This window comes from Aythya marila (assembly GCF_965140915.1).
Source record: "Aythya marila genome assembly, chromosome: 2".
Classification (NCBI taxonomy): Eukaryota; Metazoa; Chordata; class Aves; order Anseriformes; family Anatidae; genus Aythya; species Aythya marila.
Genome location: NC_139043.1, coordinates 89,988,646 through 90,008,663, shown reverse-complemented (window position 1 = coordinate 90,008,663; position 20,018 = coordinate 89,988,646). Strand labels below are relative to the sequence as shown.

At 40.6% G+C, this 20,018-nt stretch overlaps 1 protein-coding gene across 9 annotated transcripts in view; it reads right to left on the bottom strand.

Moving 5' to 3' along the window:
• The window catches only part of FHOD3 (formin homology 2 domain containing 3), a 420,526-nt gene that overhangs the window by 49,721 nt on the left and 350,787 nt on the right, over positions 1-20,018 (bottom strand). For 8 of the 9 annotated variants that reach the window (XM_082753302.1, XM_082753303.1, XM_082753305.1 and 5 more), the window contains 3 exons: positions 15,824-16,038; positions 9,011-9,322; positions 4,590-5,479 (listed from right to left, as the gene is read on the bottom strand). In XM_082753302.1, coding sequence (XP_082609428.1) covers positions 4,590-5,479; positions 9,011-9,322; positions 15,824-16,038 — 1,417 coding nt within the window. The remainder of the gene's footprint in view (positions 1-4,589; positions 5,480-9,010; positions 9,323-15,823; positions 16,039-20,018) is intronic. The other variant, XM_082753307.1, reaches the window with a different exon arrangement.

Below are 20,018 nucleotides of genomic sequence, written 5' to 3'. Positions count from 1 at the left end.
CTGTTAAAACCTTAGAAGCACCCCTGAACCCTTCTTGAACCTTCCCCTTTTTTGAGTAAGAGAGTCTTTGAGTAAGACCCCTTTCCATGGAGGAGCTAACTGAGGGATCTGAGATGGTGCTTCTCCTTTAAAGCAGTCCTTTTCACTTCCCGGGCCATTAATCGCTTTTTCAGTACCACAGTTAGTGGCCAGGACCACATAAAAACAAGCGGGGTTCAGCAGAGCCTGCTTCCTCTCCAGCCTGTATCACACGCAGCCTTCTTTACACCACTGCCTCTGCCTCGTACTTCGCAGCTGAGGATCACGCCGCTCCGAGCAGCTTGTGCAGAAGGGAAAAGGCTCAGGGAAAGGAGTTAAATTTAGGCTTCCCACATGCGGTACATGGGTAAGTAAGCCTCAGATCTGCAGCTCTGTTTTTAGGTTCCTAAGTTTGACAAGAGAGACGTATTCATTTGAGGGGACATCTGATGCTAACCACCGGGACGACCGCGATTACACCAGTGCTCTCTCCTCGGCAGTGGGTTATGAAAGACAGATGAGCTGTGCCGGGGACACGAGCATGGAGGCATTTGCCAGAGCTGTAGCTGCACATCGAGTATATAGCAGTGGCAAAAGAGATTTTAAATCTCTTAGGTGAGAAAGAAACCCTTTCTGAATGAACAAAAGGATGAAGGGAAAAGATTTTACTCCTTTGAACTTTATTACCCTACCCTGAGGAAAACAATTCCCTTTTGCCTGCAATGAAGCTGCACAGGTGTAAGCGCCTGAGTACTAAAATGAGCTACAGCTACTAATTTCTGTTATAATATTAATGAACTGTTTTATTAGTTCATTAACAGAGGATTACTTCAAATGGGTGAAGGAACTGGGGCACTTAATGTGATGATACGTAGCTCTGAACTGTAGTGTTATTAAATATAAATCATGTGGTATAATTTGTGGGAAATAATCATTACTACAGCATACCAAGAACTACAGTGGATTTAGACTTCTACAAGACCTAACTGGCCAGCTGCTGTTGCCTCCACTGAAGGCTGGGTTATTTGGAAACACCAGCGGTCCCACAGAGGTGACCTGTGGTTTGGTGGGCACGTAGTCTAAAATACACCTCTTTGATTTAACTAAGCAAACAGAAGAGTTTAAGTCACTTTTTCAATGGTTGTATAAATGAGTATTTATATATGAGCACCAAGCCAAAAATATCTCCCCTCTATTTAAACTGCAGAACAATCTGCATCGGTAGTACAGAAAAACCTGGGATATCCCTTAACTGTGAGATGGCAGTTTTTTGGTTTCTGTCTTAATTAGCAAGGATTTAGCACTGGGGATTTAAAAAGGAATCATTCAGCTGTCATTGACTTTGTCCAGGATACAAACTTACAATCCTTCACAGAAATTTCATTTCATTGCATTTACTCACATTGCAACAAACATTTTCATGAGTATATGCGTCTAGGCACACGTGTACACGTGTATGTGAAAACACATTCCTTAATTTTTCACTCCTGCTAGTTCTTATGTCTGTGGGCACATGATGGATGACTACGTCCCATGGGGTACAGATGAATCAGCAAAATAATGCTCTCAAAGACATGCAGAACCAAGCGGATAGCAGAAGGGCTGAACGATAACTTTTGAATTCAGTAGGGTGTATGTGTTTTCATCTCTCTTCGCACAAAAATAAACACTTTGAAGCACTTCACCAAAATACCTGGTTCTGTTTGGCAGAGTGAGAAAGAAAGAAATTTTAGACTGGCTTTCAGGGGGTACCTGATCACCTTTTCTATTCACTAACAAAATGTCATGGTCCTGTAGACCAGAAAATAAGCATTCTGCAACAAAAGGTGCTCCTCCAACTATAATCCATGTGTGCACTGCCCAGCGTGGCATTAACTTTCCTAAAATCAAGATCCACCCTCCACCTTGAACTCCCCTATTATATCCTACAATTTAAAATCCACTTTATTTTATTGCAGCCTATTGAGTTTAATGAAAAACTTCTCATGAGCCAGGAAGTAGCTGTTTATAGCTGTGTTGTGGAAATCACAGTGAAGGATTAGAAACTGGAGTAAAATTGGTTACAGCTGTATGAAAGAGCATATGCACAAGGTAGAGCCAACCCCCCCCAACACACGCACCCTGGCTTCGCTTTTCCCCTCCTCCTTCTGGACTGTTCCTTTTCCGTGCACCTGCTTGCATCTAATGCTATGAAATCTGGAGGTCTGACTTTTGATTTGTTGCTCCGTGCTCTTTTTTCAGCTGAACCAACTGAGCTGTGAGTCAGACTTTACGAAATTATAGAATAAACCTGTTTTGGATTGCAGCCATTGGACATGAGAAACTAGACACAACGGGGAATGTACTCCCTGGAAATAAACCAAGCAGTCTGGAAAAAGCGAGAGCTATCCTAATTTGAGTGCAATCTTCATACCAAACCTCAAGTCCTCTACAGATTCAGTGGTCTGCTTAATTATTCCCACTCTCACTTGATCTAAGGACCATCTCCTACCCGGTAACATTTGCTGGTACTCACCAAAAACACACGGGAGTCTCAGAAGCCCGCGCGGGCTTCCACTGGGATAATTCTCAATCATCATTGAATTCTCTACCGAGACAATGATACTTCTATGTCTGTGTTACGGGACGAGGTGGAAAGCATGCCAAAAGTATAATGTCTCATGCAGAGAGCAGTATTAGTCTCCAAGAGGAAAGCAGTCACCTAAATCATTCCTCAGACTTGCACTAATTTCAAAGAAACCTGCTCACTCATCTTTCAGCCAGAAGCCAAAAGCTGTGCCAAAGCATCAGGCAGCCCAGGAAGGTTTGGGAAGAAAGCGTGAGGGGGTGAAAATGGCCAAAGGTAGTTTGGGAATGTGCGTGATAAATGACAGGAAAAGTAAACAAGTCAACATCCCAGCAATTTGACATCCTATCAAAATTTAAGGTGAGAATAAAAGATGAAGAATCAGCCAGGCTGATTCCTTACAATATTGGCATTTAGCACAAAGCTAAAGTTTGGAAATGGCAACTATGTCATAATTCCACATTTGATTCAAGGAATTAAATGCTTCACAGATCTAAGAAAACATTCTCATTCCTTCCATCTATGAACCATCTGGGGTAGATTTGTATTTACAGGGAGAGAGATGAGGAGTAACACGCCACAATGTCACCAACATTCCTTCCTCACCAGAAAAGGAATCAGAGAAAGAAATTAATCCCAAATCTGCCAAATGAACTATCAACTGAATGTGTTTTTAAAGCTACTACTCCACACGTTTCAGAGCTATGTGCATCATGTGTCTGAAAGATGTTTTTGCATCACAAAAAAATGCAGTTTATACCAGTGATATGTAGGATGTAGGTGAGTCACGTATTTATGTACCTCTTCTTTGGTAGGTACTTAATGGGGTGTTCGATTGTTCGAACTGTGGTGTTTCTCCTTGGCCAAGAAGATGAAGAATGACCATTAGAAAACGTTGAGTTAGTAACCCAGACAAGTGACAGGGAGAACTTTTACCATGAGACATCCAGTCTCCCCAGATTAAGAGAAAGCAGTAATATTTATGACACAACACATATCTTCTGTCAGCCAAAGAGAAGTAAAATATTCAAGATACTGATTGATTTTTATGTCACTATAAAACATACAAGCGATTTATTCACTTCTTTTAAAGAAGAGAGATGGGCATCTTTTACTAGCATTTTAACTGGAAAAGAAAGTTGTTTCCCTGACATCAATTATTCTGCTTAGAAGAAAGAGTTTGTGTAGCCATGAAAAACAAATGTTTCAGCTAATAACCTTTTTAATGCTACTTCAAATTCCTACTAAGGGTACATAAAAGAGACTTTACTTTGTTGTAGAGTCCAATGTTAAACAGCCACGACACCAGCCTTCATGAATTTATTTCATAACAATGCTCCTAAGGAACAGTAGATCCTAGCTACAGAGGTATTTCCTGTGCCAGCTTCTATCCTAAATTTTGGGTAGCCCCATTGTCCAAATCAAGGGTTTAAAATACGCCTGTTGACCAGTATTAAAAAAAAAAAAAAAAATTCCTCCCCAAAATCCTGCAGAGTTTAACTGCAGTTGAACTTAGTACAGCTGATAAATCAATCCTGTGCAATCAAGTACACGTGTAGGCATTTTGCAGCAGATCTAGGTTGATATTCTAACCTTTCTGCGTTATGATTAGGAAAATATTACCAAGTGAAGAACTTTCAAGTACACAGATATGAATCATCACGCTCTGACCTTTGCAGAAATGTAACAGAAAATATTTCATATTCCAATACCTGGTTTGGCACCTAAGTGTGAACGTGCTAATGTAGAATTTGTTGGTATTCCCCACCTGAGGTGATATCCCCAAACCGGTGGACCTGAGAAAAGAGGGTAGGCTTGGCACAGACACCCCCCTAGGCTCATTTCCTAGTTTCAGATTATGGAATATCTTCTCTCATAGGCCAAGCTAGAAACACATCCAGTAATTTCCACTGTTTTCATATAAACAGTATAAATCATTTAGGTCTAAGTCAAAACGAATACCAATACAATAGCAAAATAATAGCGAGCTGAATACGAGCTGTACCTTTGTGACAGGCAGTTCCTTGGATTTGGACTCAAAGAGATGCTCCAGTTTGGAAGTGTCCACCTTAATGGGTTCCAGTTTCGACCACAGGAATTCTCTGCAGCGTTTGTTGTTTTTACACTGCCACTCAAATGGCCGTACCTCGTTCCAAAACAGACGGATGGTTTTCTTCTTCTTTATAAATGCTGGCTGACCCCTAGAAACCTGGGGTGACCCTAAACCCTGAGGAGTGCTGAACAGCGGAGGGGGAGCCAATAAATTAGCAGAGGGTGGAGGTGGAGGCGGACATCCAAACAGCGGGGGAGGTGGCGGAGGAGGCAAACCCAGAAAAGAAGGTGGAGGTGGAGGAGGGGGAACAAGGGAGTCCCCAGGACCCATATCCATGTCCAACACATCTACATCATCCTCCTCCCCCAAGTCTGTAAAATCCATGTCTTTGATTTTAAGTTCTCTAGGATTAGCCATGAGCTGATCCCAGATGTAGTCAGATTCCTTCTTTGGCTGTGCTGGTGTTTTCTCAGGGACCTGTTCACTGATTTCATCTTCAGGCAAGGCTGTCCCCTTGGCCAGCTCACCACTGTTGAATTTTTCCGCAAAGGCTTTCACGCTGCCTTGGTTGTCCAGGTTTCCAATCTCCATCTTTTTGACACTTTCATCTTTGGCCTGCTTCGTGGCCTGAAGGATAGAGATCCTACTGGCTAGACTAGTGAGTGACTCTTCGCTTTCCTCCGTCTCCTTCTTTTCCTCCTTCGCCTCCAGCTCCTTCTCCTCTTCATCCTTGGGCTTTTTGTTATGCGCATACAACATGTCCAGCATAAACCGCTTGTTGTTGAGGATGTTGCTGCACTGCTCATTCACACCAGCATCCTGGATGGTCTGTGACCAGGGACCTGCAATCACACACGCACAGATGGGAACAGTCAAGGGCAGGGAGACAGAGCACCGAGGACACTCTCTACCACAGCAGAAATGTTTCTGAGGATGCATGCACAACTAGCCAGAAACTGGGCAACAGTTCTGAAAATTTTGAAGCAAGTGACAGCATTGTTATATGGCCCAGGTACCTCTCAAAGAAGGAGTGGGGGCAGAAAATAATTAATTTAGCTCAGGAGGGACTACGTAACTGTCAGGATTTTGAGATTTAGGGTTCTAAAATCTATCAGATTTCTCTTGGTACATACTATCCCAGCTCATTTTACACAATCCATAAATGCTCAGAACTTTTTGCAATCCAAAATGGGGCTTTGGTATCGTGACAATGGAGCAATACAGGCTGCTGTCCTACTTTTGACCTGGCCATAAACTGGAAGTCCCCCCGAAAAACTTCCTTATGAAATTGATTTTCTCTGCCTGACTTCAAGGTCAACAAGTAACTGCTTCCTATCATGTTACCTGTAGGAATACGAGCACCTAACTAAACTTCAAGTGATTTCTGAAAATGCTGCTCCTCGGTCCCTGTTACCCTTCCCCTAGCATATGATGGGATTGAAAACCCAATGGCCTTCTTCCCACATCGCCGCCACTTAACATGTCACTGTAATGAGGCTTTATGTTTCTGACTACTACTCTTTTATATTAAAATCTGCAGAATAATGTGTTTGAGACAGCACCATAAATAACAAACCACAACCGTCAATTTGTAAAAATAAATGATCTGAGAATCTCTTGAATGACATTTTCCTGAATGTAATACTGCTAACCAACGTGGATACTGTGTCAAAAAATTGTGGTGCTTCTTTTCCCAATGGGCATCAGATGAAGTGACTAAATACGGACAAAGATCATTCTTCACATTTAACATATCTACTTTATGTGATTCCTTCTGCTCCCCATAGTATTTACACATTTTATTAATATATTTTTACAAATTCTACTTCTTAAATGTTTTATTTTGATTGCTAGCCTGCCTTCCCTTTGGTAAGTTGTGGTGGAAGATTTTGTTTTATACTTTTCAGTTGCCTTTTCACTTAAACTTCTGTTTCGTTTTTGTTTCTCCCCTTATGCTCCTGACTTTTCAATACTTGAGAGTTTTAAGTATCTCTATTAGTTTCATTTATCCATCGAGGTGCTTTTTCAGCATGGCAGCTACACTGTGGTCTGAGGTGTCTCCTTGGTGAGCTCCACAGTCAGAGCCCTGCAGCAACACCACCCCCACCCATTTAGAAAAAGAACTTGGGAAAATGTAGGACAGGTCTCCCAACATAAGGCATGTGGACAGAGGTGATTTTTAAAATGAATCCAGAGGTTTAACTCCAGATAAAATAAAGACTTTTTGTCAGCAGTGGATGCAACCTCCAAAACTGTTTCCTTCTACTTTCCTGTAGGAGGCTTGTCTGTCTCCCTTACTGATTTATTTTTCCTCAGTCATTCTCCATGGGATTGCTTTCTCATCAAGATTTCTTTTAGCTGAGGTTTGTCCGTAAGGTAGTTTCACTAGATAACATGACCTCTGTCTCCACACTACAGATTTTATCCAATTAGTCCCAACCAAGGACTGCCTTCTCCTTCTAGCCTCTCCTTCACAGATGTTCACGATTGTCCCCAGGATCTCTTCTGCAAATCCCACGAGCTATCCGCACCCCATTTTCATTAGCTGTATCCTCCAGGATTTCATCTATTTCCAAAACTCTTCCCCAGGCAAAATTTCTAATTTGGGGTCCCCAAGTCTGCCTCCATTTCCCGTAGATGATCAAAGGTTATTGCTGTGAAGAAGCCCACTCTTGCTACCTCGGTGCCCTCTTCTGTCCCCCTCTCCACAGGGGTAAAGCTGTGAAATGCTATCTGAGAAACAAGAATTGTAGGAAGTCAAGTTTGGCAGCATGGCTGACAAAGGAGCCAGGACCAAAGGCTTTATTCGTTAAGGCATCTGGGCAGAACCAATGGGCCACCTCATGAATGGCAAGATGTTTGCTGGGAATCTGACAACTTCTGGCAAAAAGTGTTCTCCTTTGCTTTCTGAATCTCCTCTCCTGCAAATGACTCACTACAAGAGACCTCCTACATGGCACAACCTACTAAATCTTTGGCCTATTGGTAACACGTCAATTTTAGGATGCTGATTTTTTGATAACTAGGGTGTATTTCATAGCGTTTAACAAAAATTACATAAGCACTTATTTAGAGACAAAGCATCAGGATGTAACAGACAGTATTAGGAGGAAAAATTGTAACTTTTATTTGCACTTGGATGTTCTAGTGCCACCGTGCGATAATATCACTCATCTACCATATCTACCCTGCCTTTCCTACATATGTACCCATCTATGTTCTTTAAGGGTACCAGAGCATTCTAAATGCCTTATTTTAAGTTAATCTGGGTGCTGGTTGAAAAGAAGATCACTCTCAAGTTTAGAATGAAATTAACTTAATGCTTCTCAGAAAAAAAGTGATACAGTTAAACAAGAACAATACAACATGACAGCTCATCTCTGTGGAGTAATCCTTGTGATTCAATCATCTCTCTTCTTTCAGGAAAGAGAAAGACTGTTTCACACTGTGCAGCAATTTTTGTTTTCTCATCTAGAATTTAGAGAACTTAGGACAACGCATTCCACTGTTCAGCCCTAAAAAGGCTTGGAAACAAAATGTCTTAATTATATTACATTTCTTTACATCTCTACCAAGCAAATAAAATAAAATAAAATAAAATAAAATAAAATAAAATAACAAAGGTCAAATTCTGCCTTTTTACTCCCTGCCTCGACTGCACGACCAGCTCTGGTCATAATTACCTCTCCATGCAGAAAATTGGTTGATGTCTTCCAGGCCGGACTACCCTTTACAGGTGCCTGGTGGCATGTTTAACCATTGGTCACAACAGGGCTGTGGAATAAACATTCCAGAGAATGTATACTTCATGTGCTCCACATGAGCTAAGGATGGTCACAGCCTAAGCCTATACACAGCAGCTCCTACATAAACCTCTGTTTTCTGAAGTCTAAGGCAGGCACAAACATCCTATTTGGAAGGAAGGAACAAACACCCTATTCCTCACTTGCCTTATTGAATTAAAAGCTAATGGCATGGAGAAACTTGTTTTGAATCTCATGAAAATGTGCATCATCAGGGCCTCTCATGTCATTGTTTTATGTAGAAGGCAAATCAATTCTCTGGGAGCTAGAGACGCAAGTCACTGCAACACAATGATTCAATGGTTACTACTTTAAACGTACAGAAGAAAATGGTCTGGAGTTGAAGGAAACCTCCTTTCATCAAGGCCTGCTGTCCTTAAAACACAGAAACCTCATCAAAGTCTGCAGATTTCCAAACAGGGAATTGATGGGGATTTGGCCACAGAGAAGGAAGGAAGTCTTAGATAGGCAGAAAATGGTTTGTTTGCTAATTAACAAAACAATAGAGCTGTTAGTTTAACATTTTTTTTCCATCAGAAAGCCTTCATTATTGAAAAAACTTCACTTTACCAGTTTCATTGTCACTGGTTAACTTGTCCTCTCTCTCTTCCCTCTCTAAAGTGCTGCTTGCTGAGGATATGCTGGATGCAGAGCAGTTGTCTTTTTCATTCACTTCCTCATTCTGCCTCTCTTTTTCACTGAGTATTGCACTTTCTTCTGGCTCTCTTTCTGGTCCTTGCTCCACCTCACTCTCTGGTCCCACCTCTGCAGCCTCTATTTCCTTGGGTGTCTCCGTTCCCTGCTCGGGCTCTGCCTCAGCCTCCTGCTCTGCTTCTGCTTCTGGTTCTGTCTCTGTCTCTGGTTCGGGTTCACTGGCACTCACTGGTGGAGAGAACAATGGGAGAAAGAGATGCACTTAACAGAGGAGTCGTGTCAGGCTCACCCGTCTAAACGAGAGCGATCTGAAAATCGTACAAGTGCCTTATGGAAAGAAAATAAAAAGCAAGTCCATGGCATGCTTAACATTATGAGCAACAGATTGATGAATGTTGTGTGACGACAGCATTGCACATGAGCGTGGCCTGGCAATCCCCCTCGCTTACTGTCTGGAGCCAATCCACTGTTTTTATACGTACTCCCACAGCTGGAGTGTTGGACTCGCATAAGGATTTGAACCAGCAGAAAATGGGCATCCCACCTGAGTATGACATTGGAAACTCAGCGCCCAGATAGAGCCAGGAAGGAAGAGATCTTTTAAAAAGCAAAAAGGAGGGAGATTGTGGCTTTTGGTTGTATTTTCTTTGGTTTCTGCAGGAATTCTTTTTTCACCTGATGAGGAACACTTCAACAGAAAAAAATACAAATATTAGTTTTATTAACACAGTGAAATGGCACAGTCTGGAAATGGCACTGTCACACATCTGGCTGATGAAAAACATATGTTTTTTCATGCACATTTACTTCAGAATAGCCACATCAAAACTGAACAAACTTTCCAACTGCTTGGCATATAGCACAAATTCAGTTTCCAACGGGTTGGCATATGTCATATGTTGAGCTTTTTTTTTTTTTATCAGTTGGCAACATGGCAAACACTGTTGATGGTATGCTTGGTTTCTTCTTCTCTGCTTTATCATAGACAGTGAAATTCATTAATTTTTTTATTTTTTCATTTTTTTAAGCTAAAACATCAGACTTTCACATGCAAATGGTCTCTGCATGCTGCAAAGAAACTGAAGAGCATCCACACATATTCACATCAAGCAGCTCAGTTTTCTGCAAATTGAAATAGCCATGCAAAAGTGACAAAAATAGGCATGCGTATTAGCTCTGCATACTCCCCAGATTACCTTTGCACTAAATCTTGTGTCAGGTGGCTGAACTACAACAACCAAGTCATACTTGTTTTTTCCCTCTCTTAACTGCTTTCCATTACAGTGTTGCAAAATAGACTTCTGGACTTGTCATGATCTTTGGATCACATGATGTACAATGAGACTTCCTTCAAGAACTAAGTGAATCTTTGAAGGAAAAAAAGCATCACACTGGAATGCAACCCAAACATGTCAGTCCTCTAGGGAGCAGGTAAATAGATTTATCCCAGGAAAGTAGAAGTCAAAATAAAGTCACAATATTTTCTTAAGACTGCTTCACGTTGTGTGGCTGTTCTTTTTTCTGAGACACCCACTCAAAGAATGGTGATTATCAACAAGGTCTGTGTTTTATCTATACAATACCACACACGTTTTTAGACTAGCTTTCAGGAATGCATCTTCAGTCCCACACTATTCCTCTTCACTTCCTCAAATTCAAGTGTGCAAAAATGCAAATGAATTTTGTCATTGATTTCGTTGGAGTTAGGCTTCTGCACTTTCACAATTGATTTTAAATGTGTAGTTAAATAACTAGATATGCATATGTAATACATATATATAAAAGAAATGTACACATAGTATGTTTCACAAATAATCCATGTATACCTAATCCAATTTTAAAATCAAACTAAGGTTTGAATATAAATGGGGTGCAAACTTAGGTATCCTTCAGGAGATCCTGGAACTAGAATGGTACTGTAGCATGAACATGAGACTCTGAGCTTGCCATAGCGCAATGGTCTATGACCGCTGCACAACAGATACACATGTCTTCAGTTTACCCTAGACTAGTCACTTGTCACTTTTTTCTTTTTTTTTTTTAGTCTGTGTGAATAGTAGACCTTCCTACAAGAAAAAAAAAAAAAAAAGGAAAAAAAAAAGCTGTTATGCAATGACCAGAAAGGTCAACTTCAACAGCTGAAGCAGAGAAAGAAGCTGACTAAAATGTGGCCAGGACTGCTAATGCTTTTGGCACCTTCATCATCATGAAGCTACACTGTAAGATTCAATTGAATAGAGTCAGGGGAGACATCAGAAATGCTTGAGAAAATAAGAATGTAAACCTACAAAAGCAGTATTCAAAAGAATTCTGAACTCTCTGAACACCAGAAATATTCCACACATACCTGAAAGACACAGTGTCTTAGCAGATCCTAATATATGCCAAGAAGTAGATAGCAATATACTGATACAAGTTACCCTTCTGAATTCAAGGAGTATCAAAATTTTAACACTTCTAGAACAAAACAGGGATGCATTGACACTCATCTTGAAAGTCTCTCTCTTTCATTTCTGGGTCAGTGTCAAACAATCCACCTATATCCCAAATAACTATAAATAGTGAGCTATATCCAGTGCTTCCCTCAAAAAACAGTTCAGAAATCAAATTTGTCAACAAACACCAGTAGGCAAATGAAGCCAGATGGCTAGCCCTTTGTCCATCACTTGCGGTTTCACCATGTAATCCATTGGACTGATACTGATGATATGTAGTCACTGCACCAAGTCTGTCGGAGTTTAAGAAGCATTTGGACTGTGCTCTTAGTCATATGGTCTGAATTTTTGGGTAGACCTGTGTGGAGCCAGGAGCTGGACTTGATGATCCTTATGGGTCCCTTCCAACTCGGGATATTCTATGATTCCATGATTCTATGGTGAGAACTTCTAAAGATGTTAAAAAACAAAATTCTTCATGAGTGAAATGGTCTGGAACTTTCAGTCCAGTGCCTACTGGCTCCCTTTTCCACACTGGACAAAACAATACTGTAAGTGGCAACCTTATAGGCAGCAACAAAATTCAGGCACAGACCACGCTGTCTTCCTTGTGTTTTGACTGCTGGTGAAGAGTGAGAAGACTCAGGAAAACAAGCATGTGGCCTTAAAGACTAATTTTTGAATCACATATCCATTTATTTTCTTCTGCCAGAAGTCAATCTCTAAAAAGATGCTATTGGAAAAAAGAAACGTGAAGACTTCTCAGAAGAATGAAATCTCCCAAAGAAGTTGTATAACTGAAAAAGATGGTAGCAAGGCCCCTCAATGAATGTGTAAAGATTTTTTTGTTTGTTTGAGAGCTGTTGGAATCTGCATTTTCTGACATTTTTAAGACTTGGCCACAAAAAAAAAACACAAACAAATACAACATAGCAACATGATCTTCTGAGTGAGAGGGTAGACAGGACAGCAAGCTGCTCCCTTCTGAAAAACATGGTCATGAACTCCAGATGCTACACAGAGCCATGGAGGGAAATTACTTTTCTTTTGATACTCAGAGAACTCTGAAGCAGACACAAGCTGTCATATCCTTACTACCTGCTGATAAGACCTCAAACCCTCAGGCCTATAAGCCCTCAGTGAGAACAAATACCCCTCCAGGCCTATACCATATCTCCTATTAGTGTAATAAATTAGGCAACCGCATCTCTACCTCTTTTATCTACTCACTCCTTGGAGTTGGGAAATGGCATCTGTCTCCTGAGGAAGCATACAATAAGTTTGAGGAAGGCTGTTCCCATATAAGCCCTCCTGATTAAATTGTTTGGGCAATTCAACACGAAGTTTAAAGTCTTGGTTGTATCTCCCTTCAGCTCCTCCAGCACAGGATTCCTCTTGCTGGGCCCATCTTTTTCTCTCTTTCTTTCTCTGCACTCAACCACTAACCTTTTTCCCCCATCCTTTGTAATGGTAAAACTTAGCATAAAGTTATTGCTAGGAGGGTTCTGACACTTTCCTCATTTGCCTGAGCTCCTCCTCTGTCCTGCTGTACAGTAGTTATTCTGGCTCTCCATCTGTGGCTGCAGTGGCCTCACTGCACCCTTACGCTCTGGTGCTTCTTCATCTCCAGAAACATTTTCACTAGTCATACTTCATGCAGGATTTGAACCTTGCTCAGCTACTAATAGGTTCAGAAGGTTTCCCACTGTCCAGAAGGCACTCTTGAGTTGACTTGTTTAGTTCCTCAAGTACTGCATAAAGCTACACCTCTCAGGGAAGGGCTCATCTCTGATGATTTTTTGGATTGACTTCAGAGATGTCTTGGTTATTGTTGCTCTCCTTTACTGCACATGTGCACTTCATAAGATATCCTCCAATGAAATTACAAAAGAAAAAAAAAAAAAAGTTCCATTTTACAGTTACAGGACTGCCTTCATTTCCTCTGAATGCTGTACCACAAGTTTTACAAGAGTAAGCTATACAAGACTTGATTACTTTAGTGGAACCAATTGTTTTATATGAGAAAACACTTCAGATCAGTAAATCCGGATTTTTATCTTGGGTAAAGATACTGAGACATTTCACAGCATGGGATGAAGTTCCACAGACAAAATCCATTTCCTTCTTAAGCCTGGTAGATACTAGAAGGCCAATGGATACCTTAACACAAGTAATGTAAAATAAATTTAACTCCTAAAACCAGTTATTGTTTTGCTAGTAGAGGAACACACTTCCTGTTTGACTTCAGGTCTGAATTCTGCAGGCAAGTATCACACCTCTGTTAACACCATTCTTTCAGGGTCTTTGGAAGGTCCTATGAACAGAAGTGGGGAATTATTTTCCTTCTGCAGTTTTATGCTTGCTTGGAAGACTGATGACTTCCATGTTCAAAGCAACTATTTGGAGTGCAAGTAAACTGGGTTCTGCCCATGACTCTATTTCAGCTTTCCTACAACTGGCTTAAGAAGTTAATGCCTCAGTTTATTTTCCACTAAGTGTAACTCCTAACATTTCCTAAGGACAGAAAAAGTTGAGATTTAAATTCATTATGGAGCATAAGGAATCCAGATAACAGTCTAGAGGCCACGGCACAAAATCTGCAAAGAAGCCTGCCAGCTGCTGGTTGATCCAATCATCTGGCCACCTCCAGAGAGAGCTTGTCCTGCTCACATGCTCATTATGTCAAATGACCTTCCCAATGCTTTTGTTAGGCCTGAAAGAGCAGTCCTTCCTCATGCATGGCTCCCACTGAAGTATGCTGTCTGCTTGCAGTTGTCCTTGCCTGGACACTTACCCTACACCATCCATATGTTGTCTCCCTGCAGGTCGCTCGTTGGGCTTCCAGGTGTTGCCCTCTGACACCTACTGATATTGTCAGGACTTTTAGAGATGTCCTGCCTACCCATGTGTTGATAGCTTTGCCATATCCTGGCTGCCTGAAGTTGTACACCTGCTCTAAATGTATTCTCCAAATGGGCTGTGCTGCTCCATTTCTTGCCACATTTTTTTTTTTTTTTTGAATGCTTCCAGGAGAAATATGTTAAAATAATCATCATAAAAGAGATACTTGCTCCCTACCCAGCTCTGAAATCCTAATGGTGGAAAAATCCAGCTTGTTTGCTCTAAAAGCAATATTGAACTCAAAGAAATGGGTATCTGGATGTTTCTAACTATCAGAGTCACAGGAAAATATCCATGACTTTTAAGTTCAGATGATCCCACTGAGACTTTTAGGGTGCCAGACAAGAAAACTGGGAATATAATTGCGAAACCATATAAACCTAAATTAAATAAACTTCACCTATTTATTACAGTGAGAATAAACATATGCAACATTCACTATTTGTAACTTTTTTCTTAAATCACCTTGCTTTATAGCATGCTACCAGCCATAACACTCAATAAAACCAAGCAGTGCAAGTTGCAAATGCATTAATCACCAATAGCACATAGCAGGAAATCAAATCAAATAAAAATGAATGATGGCAATAATTCACCTCCAACATGCACCCTAGCTCCCAATGTTAATGCAACATCATGTGGCATAAATATAAATCTGTATGGTGGGTGGTTTTTTTGAGGACTGAAGGAGGGGTACATGATGCAAGTGGCAGAATGACGTGCACATACAAAAAATATTGCACTGTACACCAATAAATTATATGACAGCAAACCAACCGTGCAAACACTAATTATACTTTCCTTTTCACTAATTGTCTGTGGTCTCTTTTAAGTCCTTTACTACTTCTGTTACAATTTTAAGAGCTTTTGTTGTTGTTAAAAATAACCAACACAACCTCCCTGCCTTTAATTCAAAAGCTTTTCTGTTTGTCCCATTCAGCCTGTGCTCTGTTGGAAGGTTATTATAATCTTGGCATTCATCTGTTGCATTTCTTTCAGAGAATCCACATAAGCAAAATCTGTTGGCAGGAACACTGTTGGTTTAATATTCAGTAACTTCTAATATACAAGGAACATGATGCTAAAATTAAGACCCTCTGTATGCTGTATTTTCCAATTATTTCATCCTAATAGCAACAGACAATGCTAATATAAATCATAGTGACGATTAGCAGTGTATTCTTTGCTTGAATAGAGTAGAAGATATCCAAATCTATGTGGAAAAAAAAAAAAAAAGGAAATCTAGGAAGATGGCGTGGAACACTATAACAAGACCCTTTACTTTGGCTCCTCAGAGGTTATATCCTTGCACTCATGCATGAAAAATCACTGCTAGCTGGAGAGAATAATCTTAAAACCATCCCTCTTTTCCCCTGCCTTGCTTTTCACTTACCTTCTGAGTGCTGAGGGGTTCCACAGGGGGTAGAAGGGGTCTTCAGCTCTTCCTGGGACTCTATGGATGCTGGGCTGACACACTTGGGCACAGGCGAGGATGGGGCTGAAGGAGATCGCAGGTTCAAGGACAGCTCACTTCTGCCTCGGCTTACACTCCGACTCTTCAGCTCCTTCTCATACTCCTCAGCTGCCAACCTCTCCAGGTATTTGTATCTGAAAGTTAAATTCCAAAGGGTTTCCGTAAAGAAAAAGAAGTCTGTGGCTGATGCTTGTTTATGGATGAAACACCTGCAGAGAGTGAGCTGACTTCCTGACACAAGGTGTACAGCACTGAACCGAATGCTTGGTCAGTCTGCCAAAAAATGCACACCAAAGCAAAAACTATTGCCCTGAAAAATGTTAAATTGCTCATGACAAAACAAAAGCAAAAAGCAGCAGAATTAAAGAGTCCTCAGATATAGTATTGTGTCTGCATAGTCCTTCTCCTTTTGGAAGCATTTGTCTGTCCTCCTTTTCACCCTCCTCCTTCACCTCCTCCTCCTCCCAGCCCTCCCTCTCCCAAAACTAAAATGGGAGGGGAAAAGAAAAAAAAAAAAAACGACCTCCAAAGCCAGAGCCCCTTAATACTGATGCAAATAGCCAAAGTCTGAGACTTGCTGCAAGGAGAGGAAAATGGTTCAGTGCAGCAGACAAAAACAGATCTCCCTGAAAATAATACCACTAATAAATGTTTGGATTGACTATCTCAAGTCTCTGAACCTGCTTCTATTTGCTCTGAGAGCAATGCACTGGAATTCACTTTGTTCTCTCCGGAGCCTACAATGGAAAGTTTTCTTTTTTTCTATTCTAAAAAATTTCTCTGCCGGACTCAGACATCCAATAGCTTGGACCTGACGTCACATGTAGTTTATTCATCAAAGTCACTTTAAAAGAACAAAGATACATCTGTTTTGCATTTTAGGCAGGCAGAACTCACTAACTGTTTATTAAGACCAGCTACCAATCATATTCTTCATAGTGTGCTTTATACATTTCGACCAAAATAACTTTGAAATACGTGCCTCTTCCAGATGTCTGCTAATTTTATCCACCATTATTTGCTAACGAATAAAGCCATGAATACAGCTGGATCGGGCTTTAGACTGTTTGCCTTGCCCACAAGTGAACTGTTAAACAGGTTAATCAAGACTACTGCTTACGTCCCTGAAACGCTGTGGTCATCCTCCTCTAACCCACTGTTGTAAACACTTCATAACAGGGAACACCTCTCCTCCCCCAGCCTGCCTCCCTGACAGCCTGAATTAGTGTACAAGTGCGCATTAAAAGCAGGAAGGGTACAGGAGTCAGCCACATGGGGCAACAAACATGCTTAGTACATATGGTAACCACACACACATGCACGTTTGCAAACATCCATACAGAGCACAAAAAGAAACGTGGCTTTGAAGAGCACTTCTTGTGTTTTCAGAGGCAATTTGCTTTATTGCAAACAGCAACAATGAAGAACAAACTTATTTTCTTTTATTCCTCCAGAGGTATGCACACGCTTTGAACAAATTCTGCAAGAGAAAGAACCCCTACGGACTCTGGATGAAAATATAACAAGCCACATACTTGTATGGTTATAAAATAGGAACTGTTTACAGTTCTAACATGAAGCCAATTCTAAAGAATGATTTTTGCCTTTTCAATAGAGGAGAAAGCCTTCTGCCGGCATTAGCATAATGTTTTGTTACAGCTAATGAAACCAGTCTTTCTTTTCACTTTGGTCACTTCCACACTGCGTCTTCCAGCTCCTCGCAATTAGAGCAGACGGGACTCCAGTCTCACAAAGAGCCACTCGAATTGATCTCTTCGCTAACACAGGTACAGCCCAGCTGGCTGCAACAGAGGTTTTTGCAGTTTGCCAACCAAGATCTGGATAGATCCTTTGGTAACAGGGGAACCACAATGTTTTATTGTCCCCAGCTCTTTTTTTGGCTGTTTTACCATTTTAGCTTCTGTTGCTGTGTACTTCACAGTTAACCAGCAGAGCAGAGGACTACCACGAAAATGTGCCTTCTCAAAATATATCTGCTCATTATACTGGAAGAAAAAAAGGAAACCAGAATGGCAGCTCCCATGGCAGCACAGGAGCATAACCAGTTATCAAATGGGCAAGCTAATAAGCAGATGTGGCAATTTAACCAGGAAATAAAATCATTCTACAATCAGTTATTAATGCTCCACACTCGATAAACAACATATATTTATGGGATTTCTTGTTTCAACCCAGTGTCTCAGCGCTGAATAAATACCAGCATCAAATACACAAGGTCTCATGAAGGTCTCATGAAAGGACGAGGTACCATCCCTCCACTGCATTTAGTCCCTCCAGTATAGGATCGATGCCTTGCCCCTGTGTATACTGCCATACTCCTGCAAATCATGGAAAACAGCAGCCATCCTCTCGCCTGTGCTGACTCATTTCTATAGGCGAAGAGCCAAAAATTTGTGGGCTATCCATTTGGTATGTCTCGTGAAGATTACATTCCACTTCTTCATCTTCAAGTAGACAAAAATATTGTGAGTTTTCTATGTCTCAGGGCAATGCCCTGAGGACAACTTAAAATGTTTCTGGGCCAACAGAGTCGCTGGGTGGAAAGCAGACCCATCCCATCGAAGCTGTAAATCACACTAGAGAGGGTTTGGAAGCTCACCTTTGCTGGGTTATTTTTAAACTACCACTGGAAAATACCCAACCAAGCAAAGTGAAAAACCTCAAATCATCGAACAGAAAGAGCACATAAAATGAATGGTGCTGAACCCTTCAGACTGCACCCTTTTTTCTCCCTGATACAGAGGCCACCCAGAAGCATTGGAAACATGGGTGCCTGTACTCCAGAGCTCAAGGGTGATGTGACAGTACACAGGATGCATCACAGATTTAAGAAAATTTAGACAAAACAGTCCTTCTGTACATGCTCAATAATCTTTCCTTTTATTTTTCCTAACTGATAGATTTTAAATAAGATTTGAACACTTTGGATACAACATGTTCTTATTGTCCTTGCATTCTCTTAAAACAAGTCAAAATTCAACTTGCCATATGAAATGAAACTTCATTGGTGCAAAAATGGTAATTTAAAAAAAAAGTTACAGGAAGACAATGTAATAGACTACTGATGTCTGGCCTCACTTGCAGGAATTTTCTCCAATATTTATATTCTGTCAAAGCAAATGTGTCTTTCTTCTTTATGGGGAAGAACTGAAACGTTTCAGTTCAAAAAACCCCTAATGACAGAGGGACACTATTATTGATGAATAAAATTGTCTCAGACTGCACAGCAATGATAGTCTGCTGGTAAGCATTTCCAAAAAACTTCTCCAGTTGACTTGGTGTGTTCCATTACAACCTGAAAGTGCTGGAGAGCTCACTTAATTTGTTTCAAGTCTTGCTGATGAGCATGCTTGCTGCAAAAAGTGGTAATCAGCTGAGATCTGTGTATGATGCTTATGTGCTCAGATGCATTTCATTTTAGAAAATGCCTTCAAGTAATTTGTAATTGTGTCTAGAATGACAAAGAATGATCATCAAACGTTTGTTACTCTTAGAGATGTCAAAATCATATTTTAATACAGTTACTTTAGCCACAACAGATATGCTGGCAGATGAGACTTCCATCTGCAGAAAAAAAAAATGCCTCCTGGTGTATGATGAGCTTATGAAAAAAAAAAAAAAAAAGCATCACAACAATTGCTGAGAAGACTGCTCTCACAGTCTGATAATATAATTCAGGAAAGTATCTCTATATAGCAACCTCTAGAGGGCCATTAAAGCAGTATTGAAGCAATCTGGATGATTTTTCATCTACTATTTGTTCAGTAATGTGCATATTTTCCAGGTAAAAACAAGAGATCCCTCCAGGGTGTAATTACTAGTGGAAGCAGAGATGAAGCTACCGAAAGGCAAAGGTCTTTATTCAAGTATTCCTTGAAAAATGTGTTTTCATAAGCACATAGCTCCCAGACTAGCCCAGAGTTTCTAAACTATTTAATTGAATGTTAAAAAAAAAAAAAAAAAAAAAAAGAAAAAGAAAAAAGAAAAAAGCTCAGTCCCTTTAAATATGCTATCTAAATAAAACTAAAACAATGTCTTAATGACAAATGCTGCTAAGCTTTATAATTTACTAACAGATGTTTAGAAAGACTGG